Genomic DNA, 15,614 nt, shown 5'->3' with positions numbered 1-15,614 from the left:
TTTTTTTTTTTTTTTTTTTTTTTTTTTTTTTTTTTTTTTTAACCCCCGAAAAGACCAGTCCGCGGCTCTGAGCTTCCCGCACACCTCGTCTCGAGTGCCGGGGTACACGATGGCGGCTCCGGCCCGCTGGGTGCTGTGCTTGTGCCTGGGCTGCCTATGCCTGACTCCGGGGGACGTGCTGCGGGCACGCTGGGCCGGGCTGCGGCGGAGGGCTGCTTGGGGCGGCCGGGAGAGAGCAGGTGACCACGGGCTGCAGCCGGGGGACAAGGTGTCGGAGCATATGCTGCGCCTTTACGCGCAGTACAGCGCGGGTCCTGCGGAGCCGCCCCGAGAGCCGCCCGCCCCGCACCTCCGGCGCGGGAACACCGTGCGAGGGTTCCGCCCGAGGGCTGCAGGTGAGCGGCGGCTGAGGGAGCGAAGGGATGGAATGGGCGCTGCTGCCCTGTGCTCGGGGAACGCGGAGATGAAGAAAGTAACGTGTCCTGCGGCGACGCTTGTGTGCTTGGGGATGCAGTGCGCAGTGTGTTGTAATGACTGCTTTATCTGTACAGCTCTCTCCTGGGTGATATCTGAGTGCCATATGAGGGAAGTGGAGTAATTAATATATGCTTTCCGCAGTCTCCTTTTATCTGTGCTGTGCATGTGTTACTTCTGTTGGAATCATGGTTGGTTTGCATGTGATGGAGCAGTAATGTGCCCTGGTAATCCTTTGGATTGCTCATAGTTACATTGGGGTACTGGTTACAGTGAGTGGTGGTGATTGAATCATAAAATTGTTTGAGTTGGAAGGGACCCTTGAAGACCATCCAATCCCTCTGTGAGGAACAGGGTACAGCAGGTGCTCAAAGCCCCTCCAGTCTGACTTTGACTGTATCCAGTGATGGGGCATCCACAACCTTTCTGTTAACCTGTGCCAGCACCTCTCCACCTGTATTGTAAAACAAAACAAAACCTTCTTCCTTATATCTAATCTAAATCTCCCCTCTTTGGGAGCAATGGGGAATGGGTGATGTTGATGGATGGTTTGTGCACAGTGAGCGCAGTTTCATTTTTGGCAGTGGCTATTATATCTCAGTCCTGATTATAGACTGCTTTACAGGTATATATGCATGACATACATACATATGTATATATATGTGTGACAACATGAAGTTGCTTCTCTTAAAAGGATATTTATAAGGAGCAGGTCATGTATTTAGCATGGCAGTATCTGAGAAGAACTGTGCCCTGCAGAAAGGGAAGGCAGCACTGCTTCAGCTGAACTCCCTTGCTCCACTCTGCTGTGTGTCTGACCTCTGTCAGGGCTGCATGGAAATGCCACAACTTCAATCTGACCCTGGCTATACTGAGTTTCCCATATCCACTGCATCCTGAAAACTTGTTTTTTTGTTTGTTTGTTTCTGAGCACTTTTCTGCTGTACAGAACAGCCCAATGTGGCAGTTTCCTTTTTTTCCATGATGGTGGTGAGTTAACTCAGAAGCTTTTACAGATAGGCACCCACCAGTAACAATCAGCTTTGTCCAGGAGTTTCACTGTTCTGCATCGATTCTTTTCTCTCTCAGAAAACCAGCTGAGAGCTGAGTACCAGGCCTCACTAAGGTTTGTTTCAGAGTCATTACTGCTGACTCTTCAAAGGCAGCAATGTCTATTATAGGATAGCTCTGCACAGAGATCAAATACCACAAATAATTGAATGGCTTTGGCATGTTAGGATTCTGTGCTGCAAACACTCTCCATTGTGTGTTACTGCCAGTACTTCTGTGCACAAGAGAGGTTTGAGAGGTGAGAGGCTTACATAGCTTGGTTGGATGGAGAGCTGGGACACCCTATTTGTTGTTCCTACAGAATCTGTGTGTGGAAGGAGCTTTCCGGTCTTTCTGAAGTGAGCAGTTCTTTGCAGTACAGATCCAGTAGACATTCCTGTGCTCTGAAATAAGCATTGCGTTCACTGAAAAAGGGTAAGGTATAATAAATAAATAAATAAAGGAGCAGGGAAGGTATAATCCAAAGAAGAAAATAACACTCTGTTTAATCATATCTGATTAAAGATATTTGTTGTTCTAAACCTGAAAGGTCTTTGGTTGAAATCCCATCTCTGTGGTCTTTCTGATTGTATTTATACTCTTACTTGACTTTGGGTGGCAGCAGACTTATAATTGCGCTGTTCACTAATCCCTTTCCTTCTCCTTCGATACTTTCATAGTTCAAGTGCCAAAGCAATAAATTGTAAGTGGTTATAAGGTTTTTGACACTTCTATAAGTACTTATGCAAAATATTTCACCAATTGGCTGTTGTCTTTCTCTCCCCATAGGCAACAGCAGCACATTTGCATGGTTGTTGATGGCATACAGGTGCATTTCCATTTAAAAATAAAAATAAAAATAAATCAATAACAACAAAACCCATACTGAGATTAAAGGTTCTGTGGGGGTAACAGGCACAAAATGAAGCAGTTTTCCTTGTGTCCAGCTGCCTAGCCAGTCCTGCCATGCCAATAGCTCATACACAATATTTTCTTTCTCATGTGGTTTGTTTCCAATTCCTATGCATTGACTTGGTGAGCAAGGTGGTGATGGGTTGATGGTTAGATGAGATGATCTTAGAAGTCTTTCCAACCTTTATGATTGTATGACTGCTAGTTTCCTCAGCTGCAAATATCTGTTTTCTGTTGGCTTTCTCATATCCTTAATGGGGCTGAATCAGTGAAGGTAATCAGTTGTAATGTGTTGGAGGAGTAAGAGCAACACATCTTCTCTGTTGCTAACCCCCTCTGAAGACAGCTTTCTGTCTGCAATGAGTAATACTCCCTTAGTAACCCACCGATTTCTCCTGCATCTACAGTAAGAGACTTTGATGGAAATCTTTAATGGCTTCATTTGTAGATTAACCATATGTTTTCAGGAGATAAACTTCTTTTTCTGAAACAAATACAAATCTCAAATACAGCTATGAAACCATTCTGTCCCATGCTCTTTCTGTAAAGGACTTCTGGCTGTTTGGCTGCATGAGCAAAGCCTCTGCCATATGTGCCAGTTCACCTACCACAATTTTCAGAGCCCATATGATGGCTCTGGTTGAACCATTTCCCTGTTTCTAGTCTAAAAAAGTAGTGTTGCCTATGGCTGCCCAAGGAGGTGGTAGAGTCACTGTCCCTGGAGGTTTTCAAGAAACATGGAGATGTGGCACTGGGGGACGTAGCTTAGTGGGCATGGAGGTAATGATTGGACTAGATGATCTTGCAGGTCTTTTCCAACCTTAATGATTCTGATTCTAGGACACCTGCAGTCTTGTAGTGAACAACCGAAGAGCAAATGGAAGATGTGGTTAACGACAAGAAGTATCTTAGCTGTCAAATGCAAGTTTTCCTTTCTGTGGCTCAATCTTCTGAGGGAACAAGACAGGAGTTTTGACCCTATGTGGGCACCTCTGGCGTTAGCATCCTATGCTGCCCCACAATCTTTTGTGCACCAGATTTCACTGGATTACTAGTTTTTTTGTTTTGGGGCTGGGGTTTTTGGCCTTTGACTTTGATGACTGTTCACGTGATCTTGTATTCAGGCAAATTTATTTGTCATTATTCCTGCTAAGTTACCTCAGAACATCATTGGTCATTTTGAGTCACTTGAAATAATAACCTTTGATGCCTGTGATGTAGTTGAACTCCATGATCACGCCTCTGCATCAACTTCTACACACAAATAATCTTTTATCCTGCCAGATAGCAAAACCCCTGAATGACCAGACCTCAGCTTGATAGAAAGCTGCTGACCTCCAGTAGCTGAGGCTCTAGACACGGGGAAAAAGCACGGCATGAGATAAATAGCAGAGGGTGGAAACATAAAAGGTGAGAGCACAAGGCTTGCAGTTGGCTTTTGGAAGTACTTTTAATCATAGCATCGCTAAAGGAACATGTCTTGCAAATGAGTCATTTAAAAAGCTACGACTTTAATTGGAGGGTCTCTCTAATGATGTTATAGTAAAGCTATACAGACAGAAATTACTTTAAACTCTTTTTTATTGACTGAATTTCAAGCAATTTTAGGCATTACACCTGCCCTTGGGCCAATTCCTGTGGTTTAAGAGCTATGCTCTCCTCCTCCTTAAAATGCTTTTCTTTCCTTTGTTGCGGTACAAAATGCCCACGCACGCACAGGAACCTGAGCAGGATCCTGTACTTTTGTTTGCAGAATACTCAAATCGGTAATGGGGGAAGGTGAAATCAAGTAACAACAAAGGTGGGAGGAAAGTAGAAATCTGGCTTCCAAATCTGTGTTCCTATTCTGAAACTTGTTCCCATTTCCAGCTCTCACTGAACTCTGAAACACTGATCTGTTCTTAACTGTGCGTTGGCACAAGGGCACCACTTTAATATCTCATTTAAATGATGGCTAATGATGACTGTATAACTAAATGGCCCTCATTATTGCATCCTTTTTCACCCATGGGATAGATTTGGCAGTCCATAAAAATGTCAGTGCATCCTCCATAAAGGTAAACGCACCACATGTTGGTGGAGTTGTTCCAGCTTATTGATGCCTAGAAATGCCCCTTGTAACATAAATACGTTCCTGCTGGTGATGTCAGTCTCCACAGATGTACTACTTTTTTCTTGAAATGCCTTTTTAATGCTAGGAACAAGCAATACAAACAGCTGTGGGTTATTGCAGAAAGTGAGGAAGCACAGGCTGTGCTGTGAAGATTAAGTGGGTACAAACTTAAGTTGTAGTGCTGGAGCTGGGCCACTTGCTGGCCTGAGCCATCTGGAAATCTGTTGGCAGCCCTGAGAGCCCAACTGGTGAGTGACAGTACATCCCAACTTTGTGCCTCGGTGACAACCATGTGGGTGACTTGTTCAGACATTTCAGCTTTGGTCCTGGAAAGGCTGTACCTCCTCCCTTCCCTCGCCACAGTGAACTCTGTGTTTGAATCACAGAATCATTTGGGTTGGAAAAGGCCTCTAAGATCACCAAGTCCAATCAACAACCCATGCCTGCTAAACCATATCCTTCAGTCTCACATCTCCAAAGTTCTTGAACATCTCCAAGGATAGTGATTCCATCACCTCTCTAGGCAACCTGTTCCTGAGCCTCCCCTGGCATGATATAATGCCATTTCCTCTCATCCACATGAATACAAGCAATAAAGCATTCTCCCTAGAAGTACCTTCTCTGCCCAGCTTACAGCTGCTGTTCCAAAGCTCAACATGGTACATATAAGCAATGCCAAAAGTGCATGAATGCTGTGTCTTACCTCGTGCAGGCCAAGAAAGCTCTGTCCTGCAGAGCCTGGTCTTCAGATCTCCTCCTATAGTTGTACCTTTACTGGGAGTGAGAAATGCCATTAAAATCTGGCTCCAGAGTATCTGTTCATTGTAGGGGAATTGGATTAGATAACCTTTAGTGCTCCCTTCCCAACCAAACAATTGTGTGATTCTGTCTGGAAGGTAGAAGTATATTCCTTGCATGGAATTTTTTTCCTTCAGCATGTTTTTCCTTTGCTGGTTTCCTCTTATATCTTCTCCTTATGGACTTGGTTGCTGAGAAGGCTTTTGTACTATAAAAGAATAAAGCTAGGATGGCAAAACTCCTTTCAAATAAGAACTAGAAGGTATCACTCACGCAGAGGATGCGCGTGACACAGTGCTCTTAAGCTGTAACCTGGAATCCCAGGTCACACAGTTGGGTTTTCCTGAGCTGGAACCTGGCTAAGCCACAGATGTCTGTGCTGGATGCCAGTCGTCTATTTGAAGGTGATTTTGTGAATGAATGAGGTCTCTTAGGGGTGGTTGAAGTCTCTTAGGTGTTCGGTGAGAAAATAGCTCCACCTACTGCAAGTATGCTTTAGTGTGGAGTTAAGTACTGAGAGTGGCTTCTTGGGTTTTACTTTTAATCAAAAGTATATATTCCTCCTGTGTCTGCTTCACGGCAGCTAGAGTTTCCTTACAAACAAAAGCAGCTTATTTTGTGTTCTACCACAATAGGCCACTTTAGGAACAGCAACATTGGTTAAATTGAATTCTTATTAAAGAATTAAAATAAAAACTTGTCATTCGACATAAAGCAGTGATTCAAATAATAACTTCTTTAACAAGCATGCATGAGACATCATAAATTCTGGCTCCTAAGGCCGATGTACCCAGTGCTCTGCCAAGTTACATGTTAACCTTATTATATTAGTGATTACAAACCAAGCAGAGATCAGGTGAAGCATGTGCTTTTTGCAAAGGTAGTAAGTAGCCAGTTTCAGCCTTCAGGAATTAAAACTAGGTTCAAAATCAAGGAAGATCCCACATATAACTACTAGCTAAAAGCTGAATGAGTTTAGTACGTTAGTTTTCAGATATTGAGAACACACCTACCAGGACCTTATGTGTTTTACCATCAAGTTGGGCTGAATACAGCAGTGTTAACAGCAATATCTTATTTATAAATGATTTTGCTTTTTCTTTTCCCGTTTCACCAAGACAAGTCTATGTTTCAATTTTTTTTTTGTTTGTTTGTTTGTTTATTCCCATATTTCCAGAACTATGCGTGTGATACACAGGGGAGGAGGTCTCTGTCTTTCTAGGCTGATTCGTCCTTTTTAAATATATTGTTTAGAATATTAGAAATATTCTTAGAAAAAAAAGAGGTCATTTGGGTGGTTGAGATGAGAAGGCAGAGAGAGAATCTTGTCTTTTGTTTGGCTTGGTCTGAATGGCAATTTTAGCATTAGCATCCAGAAGCACAGAATGTCACCCAGAATGTCATTCAAAACATAAAGCTATCTATCTATCTATATATTTACAGCTCTGGATAGCATCTGAATATATGGACCTGTGTTTCTCCCACTCTGAAGGACAGATGTAGCTGCTTTTCAACCAGGATGTTTTGAAACAAAAATTGTCTCACCTCTGAGACTTTCTCTCACAACCTACAGGGGATTAACAGTTAGCCAAATGTTCCTACAGATCAGCCTGGGTTAGGAGTGCATCACTGGGTTTGTGCAAGATACCTGTGGCTAAGTTGACTTCTCTAGTTTCACAGCTATGGAAACCTCGTGTGGCACCACATCCCTCCTACTGATATAGCAGCATCCTGATCATGAAGAAATATTGTCCTTCCTTGACTTATTTCTATCTGCACAGAGGCGAATAGGTGCGTTTTGCCACCATCTGTCCCCGTTCTTGCCGCCCTAAAAGGTTATTTGGGTTTGGCTTTCTTTTGGATATTAGGGTTGCTCTGGTGCTATCTGCCTATCTCCAGCTGCATTAGTAAATACTTCCTAACTGGCTGTCTCGAAACGTGATGAAATGCTTTAGGTAGAATGAGTGAATTTATCCTGTGTAATTGAAGCAGTCCTGGTCCTGATTACTCTAGAGGGAAACTTCCTTTGTGATTAGTATCTGACCTAGCCAAAAGACTGTCAGACAAGCTTGTGTGTTTTTAGTTCATTACAAATGGTGAATTGTCTATCCAATACTGACATCTAAGCTTTAAATATTATTAAACAATTATTCTAGCCTGATTCTCTTCCCAGTGTCTTTCAAGGCAAGGGATATTCATTCTTCATGTGCAAGATTGTTGTCAGCTTATTCCATGCCCAACTCTGCCCTTTCTTTTGTGAAGGGCTCTGGGTCATGAATTTGTGTATGCAAATGTGACTGGGCACTTGAGGAGCCAATAAGTTGATCTCAGTGTAACTGAGAAATTGTAAACTTTGAGAGGAGGCATCCTTTGTAACACACGATTTCAGCTTGTCTTTTGGTTTAGCTTTTGAAGTACATGTATGTGCTGTACTTTATTATTTGCCCGGTTTGCATCCTGACAAGTACATATAAATATATTCAACATTTGATATATCTAAGTCCCTGTTTAACAGACTCATGGTATAGAAGCTGTACCCACGGGCCCTCAGGTCTCCATCTTGTAGATGGTGCCCAGATCACAGAGGAGCAGAGCAAAGGGTGTAGGGGAACCAGCAATAAATAAAATTGTTTATTTGCAATAAACAATTTGGCAATCATAGGTCAAATGGCATATGTGAAAGTATACTTTAAAGCCCGTGGCAACATATTCCAAAAGACAAGTGTTTAGAGTGGAGACACTGATTTATTCTGCACAATATGGGAAATACCCAAAGTGAAGCATGCCAAATCATTTACCCTGGCTTCTATTTATAATCCAAAATGCTTTGACTACACGTCTGCCTAATACATCAGTCACACCTATCTATTACATATTCATATTATGTAAGTACAAGATTACATAACATATTTGATCTTTCTGTGCTTGCATGGGGGTGTTTGATGGTCTCTGGTGGTCATTTAGGGAGATGTCCCACTCCTCATTTTATCCATATTTGGGCACAAAGATGCCTAATCTTTTCTGATTGGTTACCTTTTTGGACTTGTGCCTCACCTCAAGGATGTCTGGTCTTGCTGTTTCTTATTTATGGCCATCTTGGATGTTTGAAGAGAAACATCCCATCTCAGGAAGGTTGTTTTTCTGAGATAGGCAGGACATCTGGAACTTAAAGTAAAGCGTCAACCTTGAGTAAAATTCCTCAGCCAGACAAAAATGTCAAATAATCAGCTTTTGAGATATCACTAGGACAAGGTTCACTTCCTTATTTTTAACAAGGGGCCTGTGGCTCATCAGTGTGGTGGAGGTGTACAGACAATCAAATGCCTGATGAAGCCAGTGGAAGCCTTTCTCCAGCATCAGCTGTATCTGGACTAGGGTGTGGTTCAGTGCTGTTGATATCCCATTTGTCTTGGACAAAATAAAACAAACCTGTTGGCAGGCCAGAGCAGTCATGATTACTCAAGGTACATTTGGGAGAGGGAAGAATGTATTTAAAATTAAAGAAAGAAAAAAAAAAAAAAGAGAGAGAAAGCTCAAAACCTGACTATGAAACACAAGTTTCTGGATTATAGGTACAGTCTATAGTGCATCTACTATCAAGCTGTGTTCCTATGACTTAGTTTGTTTCCTGAAATCAGAGGAGTGGTAGCAAATGTATATGAGTTTTTTTAGGCTGAGATATGCGTTATATATAACCAGATAGTAAATATGTGATTTTAAAATCACCAGTTTACCATGTTTGTCATGATTCTGACTAGTAACCTAAACCTGTTCCCAAAGCACTGCATGAAAGTTTCTCAGAAACTTAATTTATAACCTAGAAAGCAATACATTTGTTCCTTTTGGTTTCCGTGACATTTTGAATTGCCATCTATCTTATCTAAATATTTATTTTTCTAGGGAGCCCTGGAAGTCAGGAGCTGTATGTTTTTAACTTGACTTCGCTCACCAAGTCAGAAAATATCTTGTCAGCTTCATTGCATTATTATATCAGTGATCTGCTGGACTCTGACTGGAATTGTTCCCGGTCCAGAGGCTGTTCTCATCGTGGGCACAGGAAACCTGAAATTCAAATACATCTTTCGGTGTGGACCTTTCCATCTGTTGGGAACCAGAGTCAGAGTCTGGGCCATTTCTTAATAAACATCTCCAGTTCTTACGGTGATGTCCTTTCCTGGCAGTGGAAAGATATCACTCAGGTCCTACACAAAGCAAAACAGAGCAATGAACTTCTGATTGGCGTCAAAATGGATTCAACCAGCCATCCCCTGTGGAAAAGGGCACTATTTCACTATGAGCCCTACATTCTGGTATATGCCAATGACTCTGCCATTTCAGAGCCAGAGAGTGTTGTTTCTAGCTTGCAAGGGCACCACAACCCTTTGGCAAGGGTCTTCCCTAGGCCAGAAAACCACATGAGGAGCAGCCTTGGAAAACGGCGGCGAAAACGCTCCACCAACGTCCTGTTGCCATTGCAGAACAATGAGCTTCCCGGAGCCGAGTACCAGTACAATGAGGACGAGAGGTGGGAAGACAGAAAACCGTACAAAACTTTCCAGCCTCGTCTGGCAGAGAGAGCAAAGAGTAAGAAAAAGCAGAGAAAGAACCACCACCAGAAGAGCCAGACTCTCCAGTTTGATGAGCAGACCTTGAAGAAGGCGAGGAGGAAGCAGTGGAACGAGCCCCGGTATTGTGCCCGACGCTATCTCAAAGTGGATTTTGCTGACATTGGCTGGAGTGAGTGGATTATTTCCCCAAAATCCTTTGATGCCTATTACTGCTCAGGGGAATGTCAGTTCCCAATTCCAAAGGTACTGTGTTTGTTGATCTTTTTGTACTGTTACCGTAAGCAATGCACTTTTCTTTCCTTCCATCAGTGAAATGCAGCCGGTCACCTGTTATATGCGGGGATATGGTAAATAAGTGGTGTCTTTGTCTTGTACTGCACAGAGTAGTGGTTAAAACAGCTAGTAAAAAAATAGGCTTGTAAAGATAATTTAAAAAGTATTACCTGATGATATTATTTTTTTGTCCAGAGCCCAAATAACCATAAAGTATTTCCTGGATAGTGCTAATGATGTGTGAACTTGTTATGAACCTGTTTAATAAACATAATATAGGCCAGACTCAGAAAATCACTTATTAGGTGGTAGTAGTCATGCCATGAAGAAGTCTTTGCTGCAAGACCCACAGTAGGGTCAATTGGTAGAGCACCCACTAGGAAGATGTGCATCTCAGGAGGCATTACTGCCATATTGAGGCTAAAGGACTCAAGAGAGTCACCTTTTGAAAATGACAGGTGAAGAATTGTACCAAAGGATATGGATCCCAAGGAAAGCAAGCTGAAGAAGGGATGAATCTCTTTTGGAAGGAGGTGATGTGCCTGACTCCCTCAGTCAGGCTTTATAGTTTTGGATCAAAGGGGAAAAAAAATGAAAGGGAATAGCAAGGGATAAAGTCATTACCTTTGCATGAATTACATTATGCCTTTATTGCTGATGGGAAACGTGCACTACACACCAAGCAGGTTAAAAATTTTAAAAGCAGTGGGCCCGATTTCTTTCATTCTAGCTTTAAGGGCAGACAAATGATTCAAATACCCTATACCTTCTACTTAAAAGTGGGTTAGCATTTCCTATTGCAGGTATTGTTATAAAAACTTCATTCCAACCATAAGAATGTTATTCTAGTTAGGAGAAAACAGTGCATCACACATGCATGCTTGATCACAACAAAAGCATTTTTGTGCGAATAATAGCCTATACTTGGTGGGTAAGGAATACAGAATTTTAGAGCACTATAGTTACATAGGTGATGTGAAGATGAATGCTTGCTACCATGTACTGCAAAGAGATAGCTCGTTGGGAGAGCAGAGAACTGAGACCTTATGGTGAGCCTAGTACCTTGCAAGCAATCAAAGATATCTGTCCATACTGAGATTCAGATTGTTCATTCTGTCCACATCAAACAAAATAACCTTGTTTGCAAGGAGAATGAAAAGCTGAGTTCTACATAAAGGTAAAGCAAGTGTCTTCTGGAACCATGTGTTATTCTTGAGCCATATATATCTGAGCCATATAATATCTGGTGCTACACATAAGCCTGTGTTTGCAAAATGATACCTTAACCATCAGGCAATAACAAACTAATCTGTGCCTCTGGGTATATAATGTTCCCTTGCTGAGGGCGAGCTCCTAAAGCTGACAACCTGTTGGGTAATTAGGAACAGATGTGCCTCGTCCCCCTCCCTCCTTCACCACCTCCTAGTTTTCTGGCCCTACCTTTCCCCTGATTTCAATTAGCTGTTTTGACTGCTGTTATATGTGTGTGTTGGGCTTACAGAGCACTGTAGAGCACACAGCCAGGCAGACCTTCTCCCAAGTCAGGAATGAAAGCCCATAACTGACATCATTTGCCCTGCTCCTAATATATCTCTAATGAAACTCAACAGGGCAGCAAGTCTCCCAAGGATGCACACAGCTCAGCAGGTGCAGCCCTGGCCACAGCTGGGCTCATTCACAGATTTGGCAGATTACAGTCCACTCAGTGCTGTTCCCTCCCACTACTCTTCTTGGCCTCACCTCCTACAAGAAAATCTTTTCTGCTTTTCATTAGCGTGTTCTGGACAGAGCATGAAGGCAGTGACCCAGCCACCTCTCCAGGTGTAGGACATGATGCCTCAGTGCCCAGAGGGGGATTTCAGTTCTCCCATAAGCACTTGTCTTTGGGTTTTCCTGCAGTTACTGTTATATTCCCTGCTGACAGCAAGGGAGTTGTGCCAGAGCTGGTTATCTTCAGGAGTGCATTCTAAGAGCAGTGTGCATGGCAGATGTGAAGTCAGCACAGGGGATGTTCTGTATGTAAGGTACACCTGTATCAGATAGAGACTTCTTGCTTAGCTCTCTTATCATACTGTGTCTGAATGCATCCAGGCTGATATCTGAGTCTGCCTAGGCAATTCTTGAAATCAGTTCTATGTGTAAAAGAACCACACTTACTCTGAAGAATGCCTTGGAATATAACGTGTATTTGGGCCAAGCCTGAAAAGACTAGATTGAAAGAGTTTAAAACTCCACCCACAGAGTTGAATTGTTTGATAATCTGCATCAAAACCTCAGCCATTACCAAGGGGCGTAGTGCCATGAGCCAGGGAACTATCAGGCTCCTCCTCAGAACCCTATAATTATCCCTGGTAATTTCAGACTTGTCCAGTGGAAAGCCAGAAGGAAAACCAAAATGTGCACTTTTTAGGAAACCGAAACATTTTTGATGGTATAGATTCCTTATCTGAAATGAATGGTTTCTGATGAATCCTTAACATGGCATTTACTGAAACTTGATTTTAATTTCAGTACCATTAACAATGGGAAATATCTCAAACTCATTTAGATATTTTATTTCTTTGCATTTATCAGCACACCTAGGGTGTTCGTGTGGTTCCCAATGATTTTGTGTAGAATGCTGCTCTGGATTTGACTAAAGGAGCGAGCCTGGCTGCTTTCACATGTTTTTGCAAAAAGAACTTATACAAAAATTTGGGCTGTGTACTGGCCAAAGACACTTTAAAAATCCTTTTACTGCTAAGGAATATTGGTATTCTTGAATTAAAAGACAACAAATGAATAAAAATGCCTTTTGTGGGATCTACTGGCTAGGTTGAGAGTAATGTCTTTGTAACCACGCTGGGATATCTACAGCCATATTTCTTGCATACAAGGTCATCAGGAATTGAGGCTGAAGCAGGCAGATATCTGACCCTCAATGCTGATCCCAAGGCAAATCATCTCTTATCCCAGCAAAACTAAAAACGTGGCCCAGCTGATCTTGTTGCGTGTATTTCTCAGTGACATCTGACTGAGCATATTTTTTAACCAGGGGATTCCTAGGCACGTGTATAAGATGAGCTCTCAAGTGCATCGTTAACATTTCACTCCTACAGAAACAAAACTCCTTGGCTAAAAACTGTCTCAAGTATGTTTCATGCTCACGTGTCGTTACTACAGATACTTGGAATTGAATGTGCTCAGGAGGTAAAATTTAACGTACTCATTTTTCACTTTTCAGAATATATTGACTTCTCATTTTATGAATATATTCAAATTCCGGATTTTTTTTTTTTTGTATGTGTAATTTTTCGTTTGTTTTTTTTTAAACAAAGATAGTTAACCCAGTAGTCAGAATCACTTTTCATGTATATTAACCAACAATGTTTTCCAATTTACATGAGTATCAATCCAGGAAGCTTTGTCTTTTGGAGCAAAATGTTACTGTAAGATGAGGTACAACTGACGTGGGCTTTGGGGGCTCAGTTATTCAGCAATGTTGCTGATGTATATTACAGATTTATGTATATCAGTGATCTGGCTTAGAAGGATGAGCAGAACAACCCAGCCTTAGAAGACAGAAAACTGGAGCAATTAGCATCGTGACATACAATATTTCTGTACTGTCCACTGTATACATTCTATCCACTTCTGCTTTTCTTGATGCACTCACACTAATTTCCCAGCACAAAAGTTATATTTATTTTGCTCCCCCAATGAATAGTGCTGCTAGCATGTTGATTGCCTCACTCCTAGCTGTTCAAGTTTTATGACAAAATTGCAGCCCACTTGAAACTGAATTCACAGCAGAAGAGATTGCCTTGACCCGTAGATGCACCTTGGTGCAAGGTCTGCTGCCTGGGCATTCTCCTGGGAAGGCATGTCCCCAGTGGGATGCTCCAGCTGAAGGCAGTGGAGCAGCAGTGACATCCAGTGGCAGCAGAACTGCACCGGAATTGCATTCCCACCTATGGTGACAACTGGAGATGGTTGCGCGCACTGGACTCTGCAACCAATCATCCACAGGTCCTTTCTTCAGGAAACAAATTTTATTCTAGAGCGTATGTATTTAACATTTATGCAGTTCTATTTTCTGCTTTATCTTGCTCTTGCAGGCCTTGAAGCCATCCAACCACGCCACCATCCAGAGCATAGTGAGAGCTGTCGGTGTTGTCCCTGGAATTCCTGAGCCGTGCTGCGTTCCTGACAAAATGTCCTCTCTCAGCATCTTATTCTTTGATGAAAATAAGAATGTGGTTCTCAAGGTGTATCCCAACATGACAGTAGAATCCTGCGCGTGCAGATAACATCTCAGAAGACCCTTTAGAAGCACTAAGGTGATCACTCACTGTTCATTGGTGTTCTTTTCATGATTTCTACTTTTTGTTTGCACTGCCAAGGCGTTTCCTTCGGGGGGGTGGGGAGGGGAAGAAGTAAATCCAAACAAAGAAAGATGAAAATGGAGTGGATTCTGAATTGCAATTCCAAGGGATGGGAACATGAACTTCATTCATCTTTAAATTTCATTGAGGCGTTAAGTCATGGCAATGGGGACTGACTGTTGCTGTTGAAACTGAGATGAAACAGAAATTTACAGAAGACTTCGAAGTTTTGGGGACTGTCAGAAGGACACACTAATCTATTTTTGTACATGATTTTGGAAACAGTAACTGTTAAATTTTGTCTCCATTTTTCTGGTGACTGATGGGAAGGGAGATTAGAAATCTACTTTTATTCATTTTAAACCTAAGCTTTCCATCATAGTTTACTGAGTAATGCAGCAAGAAAAAAAAAAAAAAAAAAAAACTAAACTAAACAAATCTGACATTCCAACAGCCATAGACAACACAACTCAGATATCTGTTTCCTTGGTATGACATGTCTCTGATTGCATGCATGCATTCATTTTCAATAATATGCTCTTCATAACTCAGCTTACAAGATGTCACTGCCCCTGGGTGAAGAAGGCAAAACGTATCTCTGCTGCATGGGAAACTGTGGTATCTCAGAAAGACTTCTCTTTCATGCCACTGCAGAAACTCAGCAGGTGAAGGGTATGAAAGTGTCGCATTTATTGACGTGTTCATAAGAGATATTCTAGAGCATATCTGCAAATAATCTATGAGTAAGTTATGGTAGTTAATTCCTAACATGAAATTATTTGGTTCGTAACTCTTATCTGTATACCCTAATGACAGTTATTTTACCAGAATTAGCTCTGGTTGGTGAGTTTTGGTGTTGCATTAATCAAATAGCAGCTTTTCTTTTTCTCATTGGTTCTGCTCTGGAAATGTGTTGTACCTGTGCTGTCATAGATTCTTAAATTTAAGGTTTCTTACCAGCAATTTTTGCACAACAAAAATACGAAACATGCTTTTGATGGGGAAAAAATAATGTGAGAAACTAAAAGCAGGGAAAGAAGTGTCTAATGAATCATAGGCAAC

General features: G+C 41.9%; 1 protein-coding gene across 1 annotated transcript; it reads left to right on the top strand.

Moving 5' to 3' along the window:
• Nucleotides 1–109: 109 nt before the first annotated feature.
• BMP3 (bone morphogenetic protein 3) lies at nucleotides 110–14,566 on the top strand. Its single transcript, XM_042812355.1, has 3 exons — nucleotides 110–395; nucleotides 9,248–10,158; nucleotides 14,286–14,566. Exons 1-3 carry the CDS (start codon nucleotides 110–112, stop codon nucleotides 14,475–14,477), a joined length of 1,389 nt encoding a protein of 462 aa, XP_042668289.1. The 3' UTR covers nucleotides 14,478–14,566.
• Nucleotides 14,567–15,614: the final 1,048 nt, after the last annotated feature.

Source organism: Centrocercus urophasianus, unplaced genomic scaffold (genome assembly GCF_019232065.1).
Source record: "Centrocercus urophasianus isolate 14NV4802_14NV808 unplaced genomic scaffold, USGS_Curo_1.0 seq_13, whole genome shotgun sequence".
NCBI lineage: Eukaryota > Metazoa > Chordata > Aves > Galliformes > Phasianidae > Centrocercus > Centrocercus urophasianus.
This window is presented reverse-complemented; position numbering and strand designations above follow the sequence as displayed.

Coding starts and splice junctions, on each gene's coding strand:
- BMP3 (XM_042812355.1), top strand. CDS start 110: ATGGCGGCTCCGGCCCGCTGGGTGCTGTGCTTGTGCCTGGGCTGCCTA. Junction 396..9,247: donor GTTCCGCCCGAGGGCTGCAG/GTGAGCGGCGGC, acceptor TTATTTTTCTAG/GGAGCCCTGGAAGTCAGGAG. Junction 10,159..14,285: donor GTCAGTTCCCAATTCCAAAG/GTACTGTGTTTG, acceptor TTGCTCTTGCAG/GCCTTGAAGCCATCCAACCA.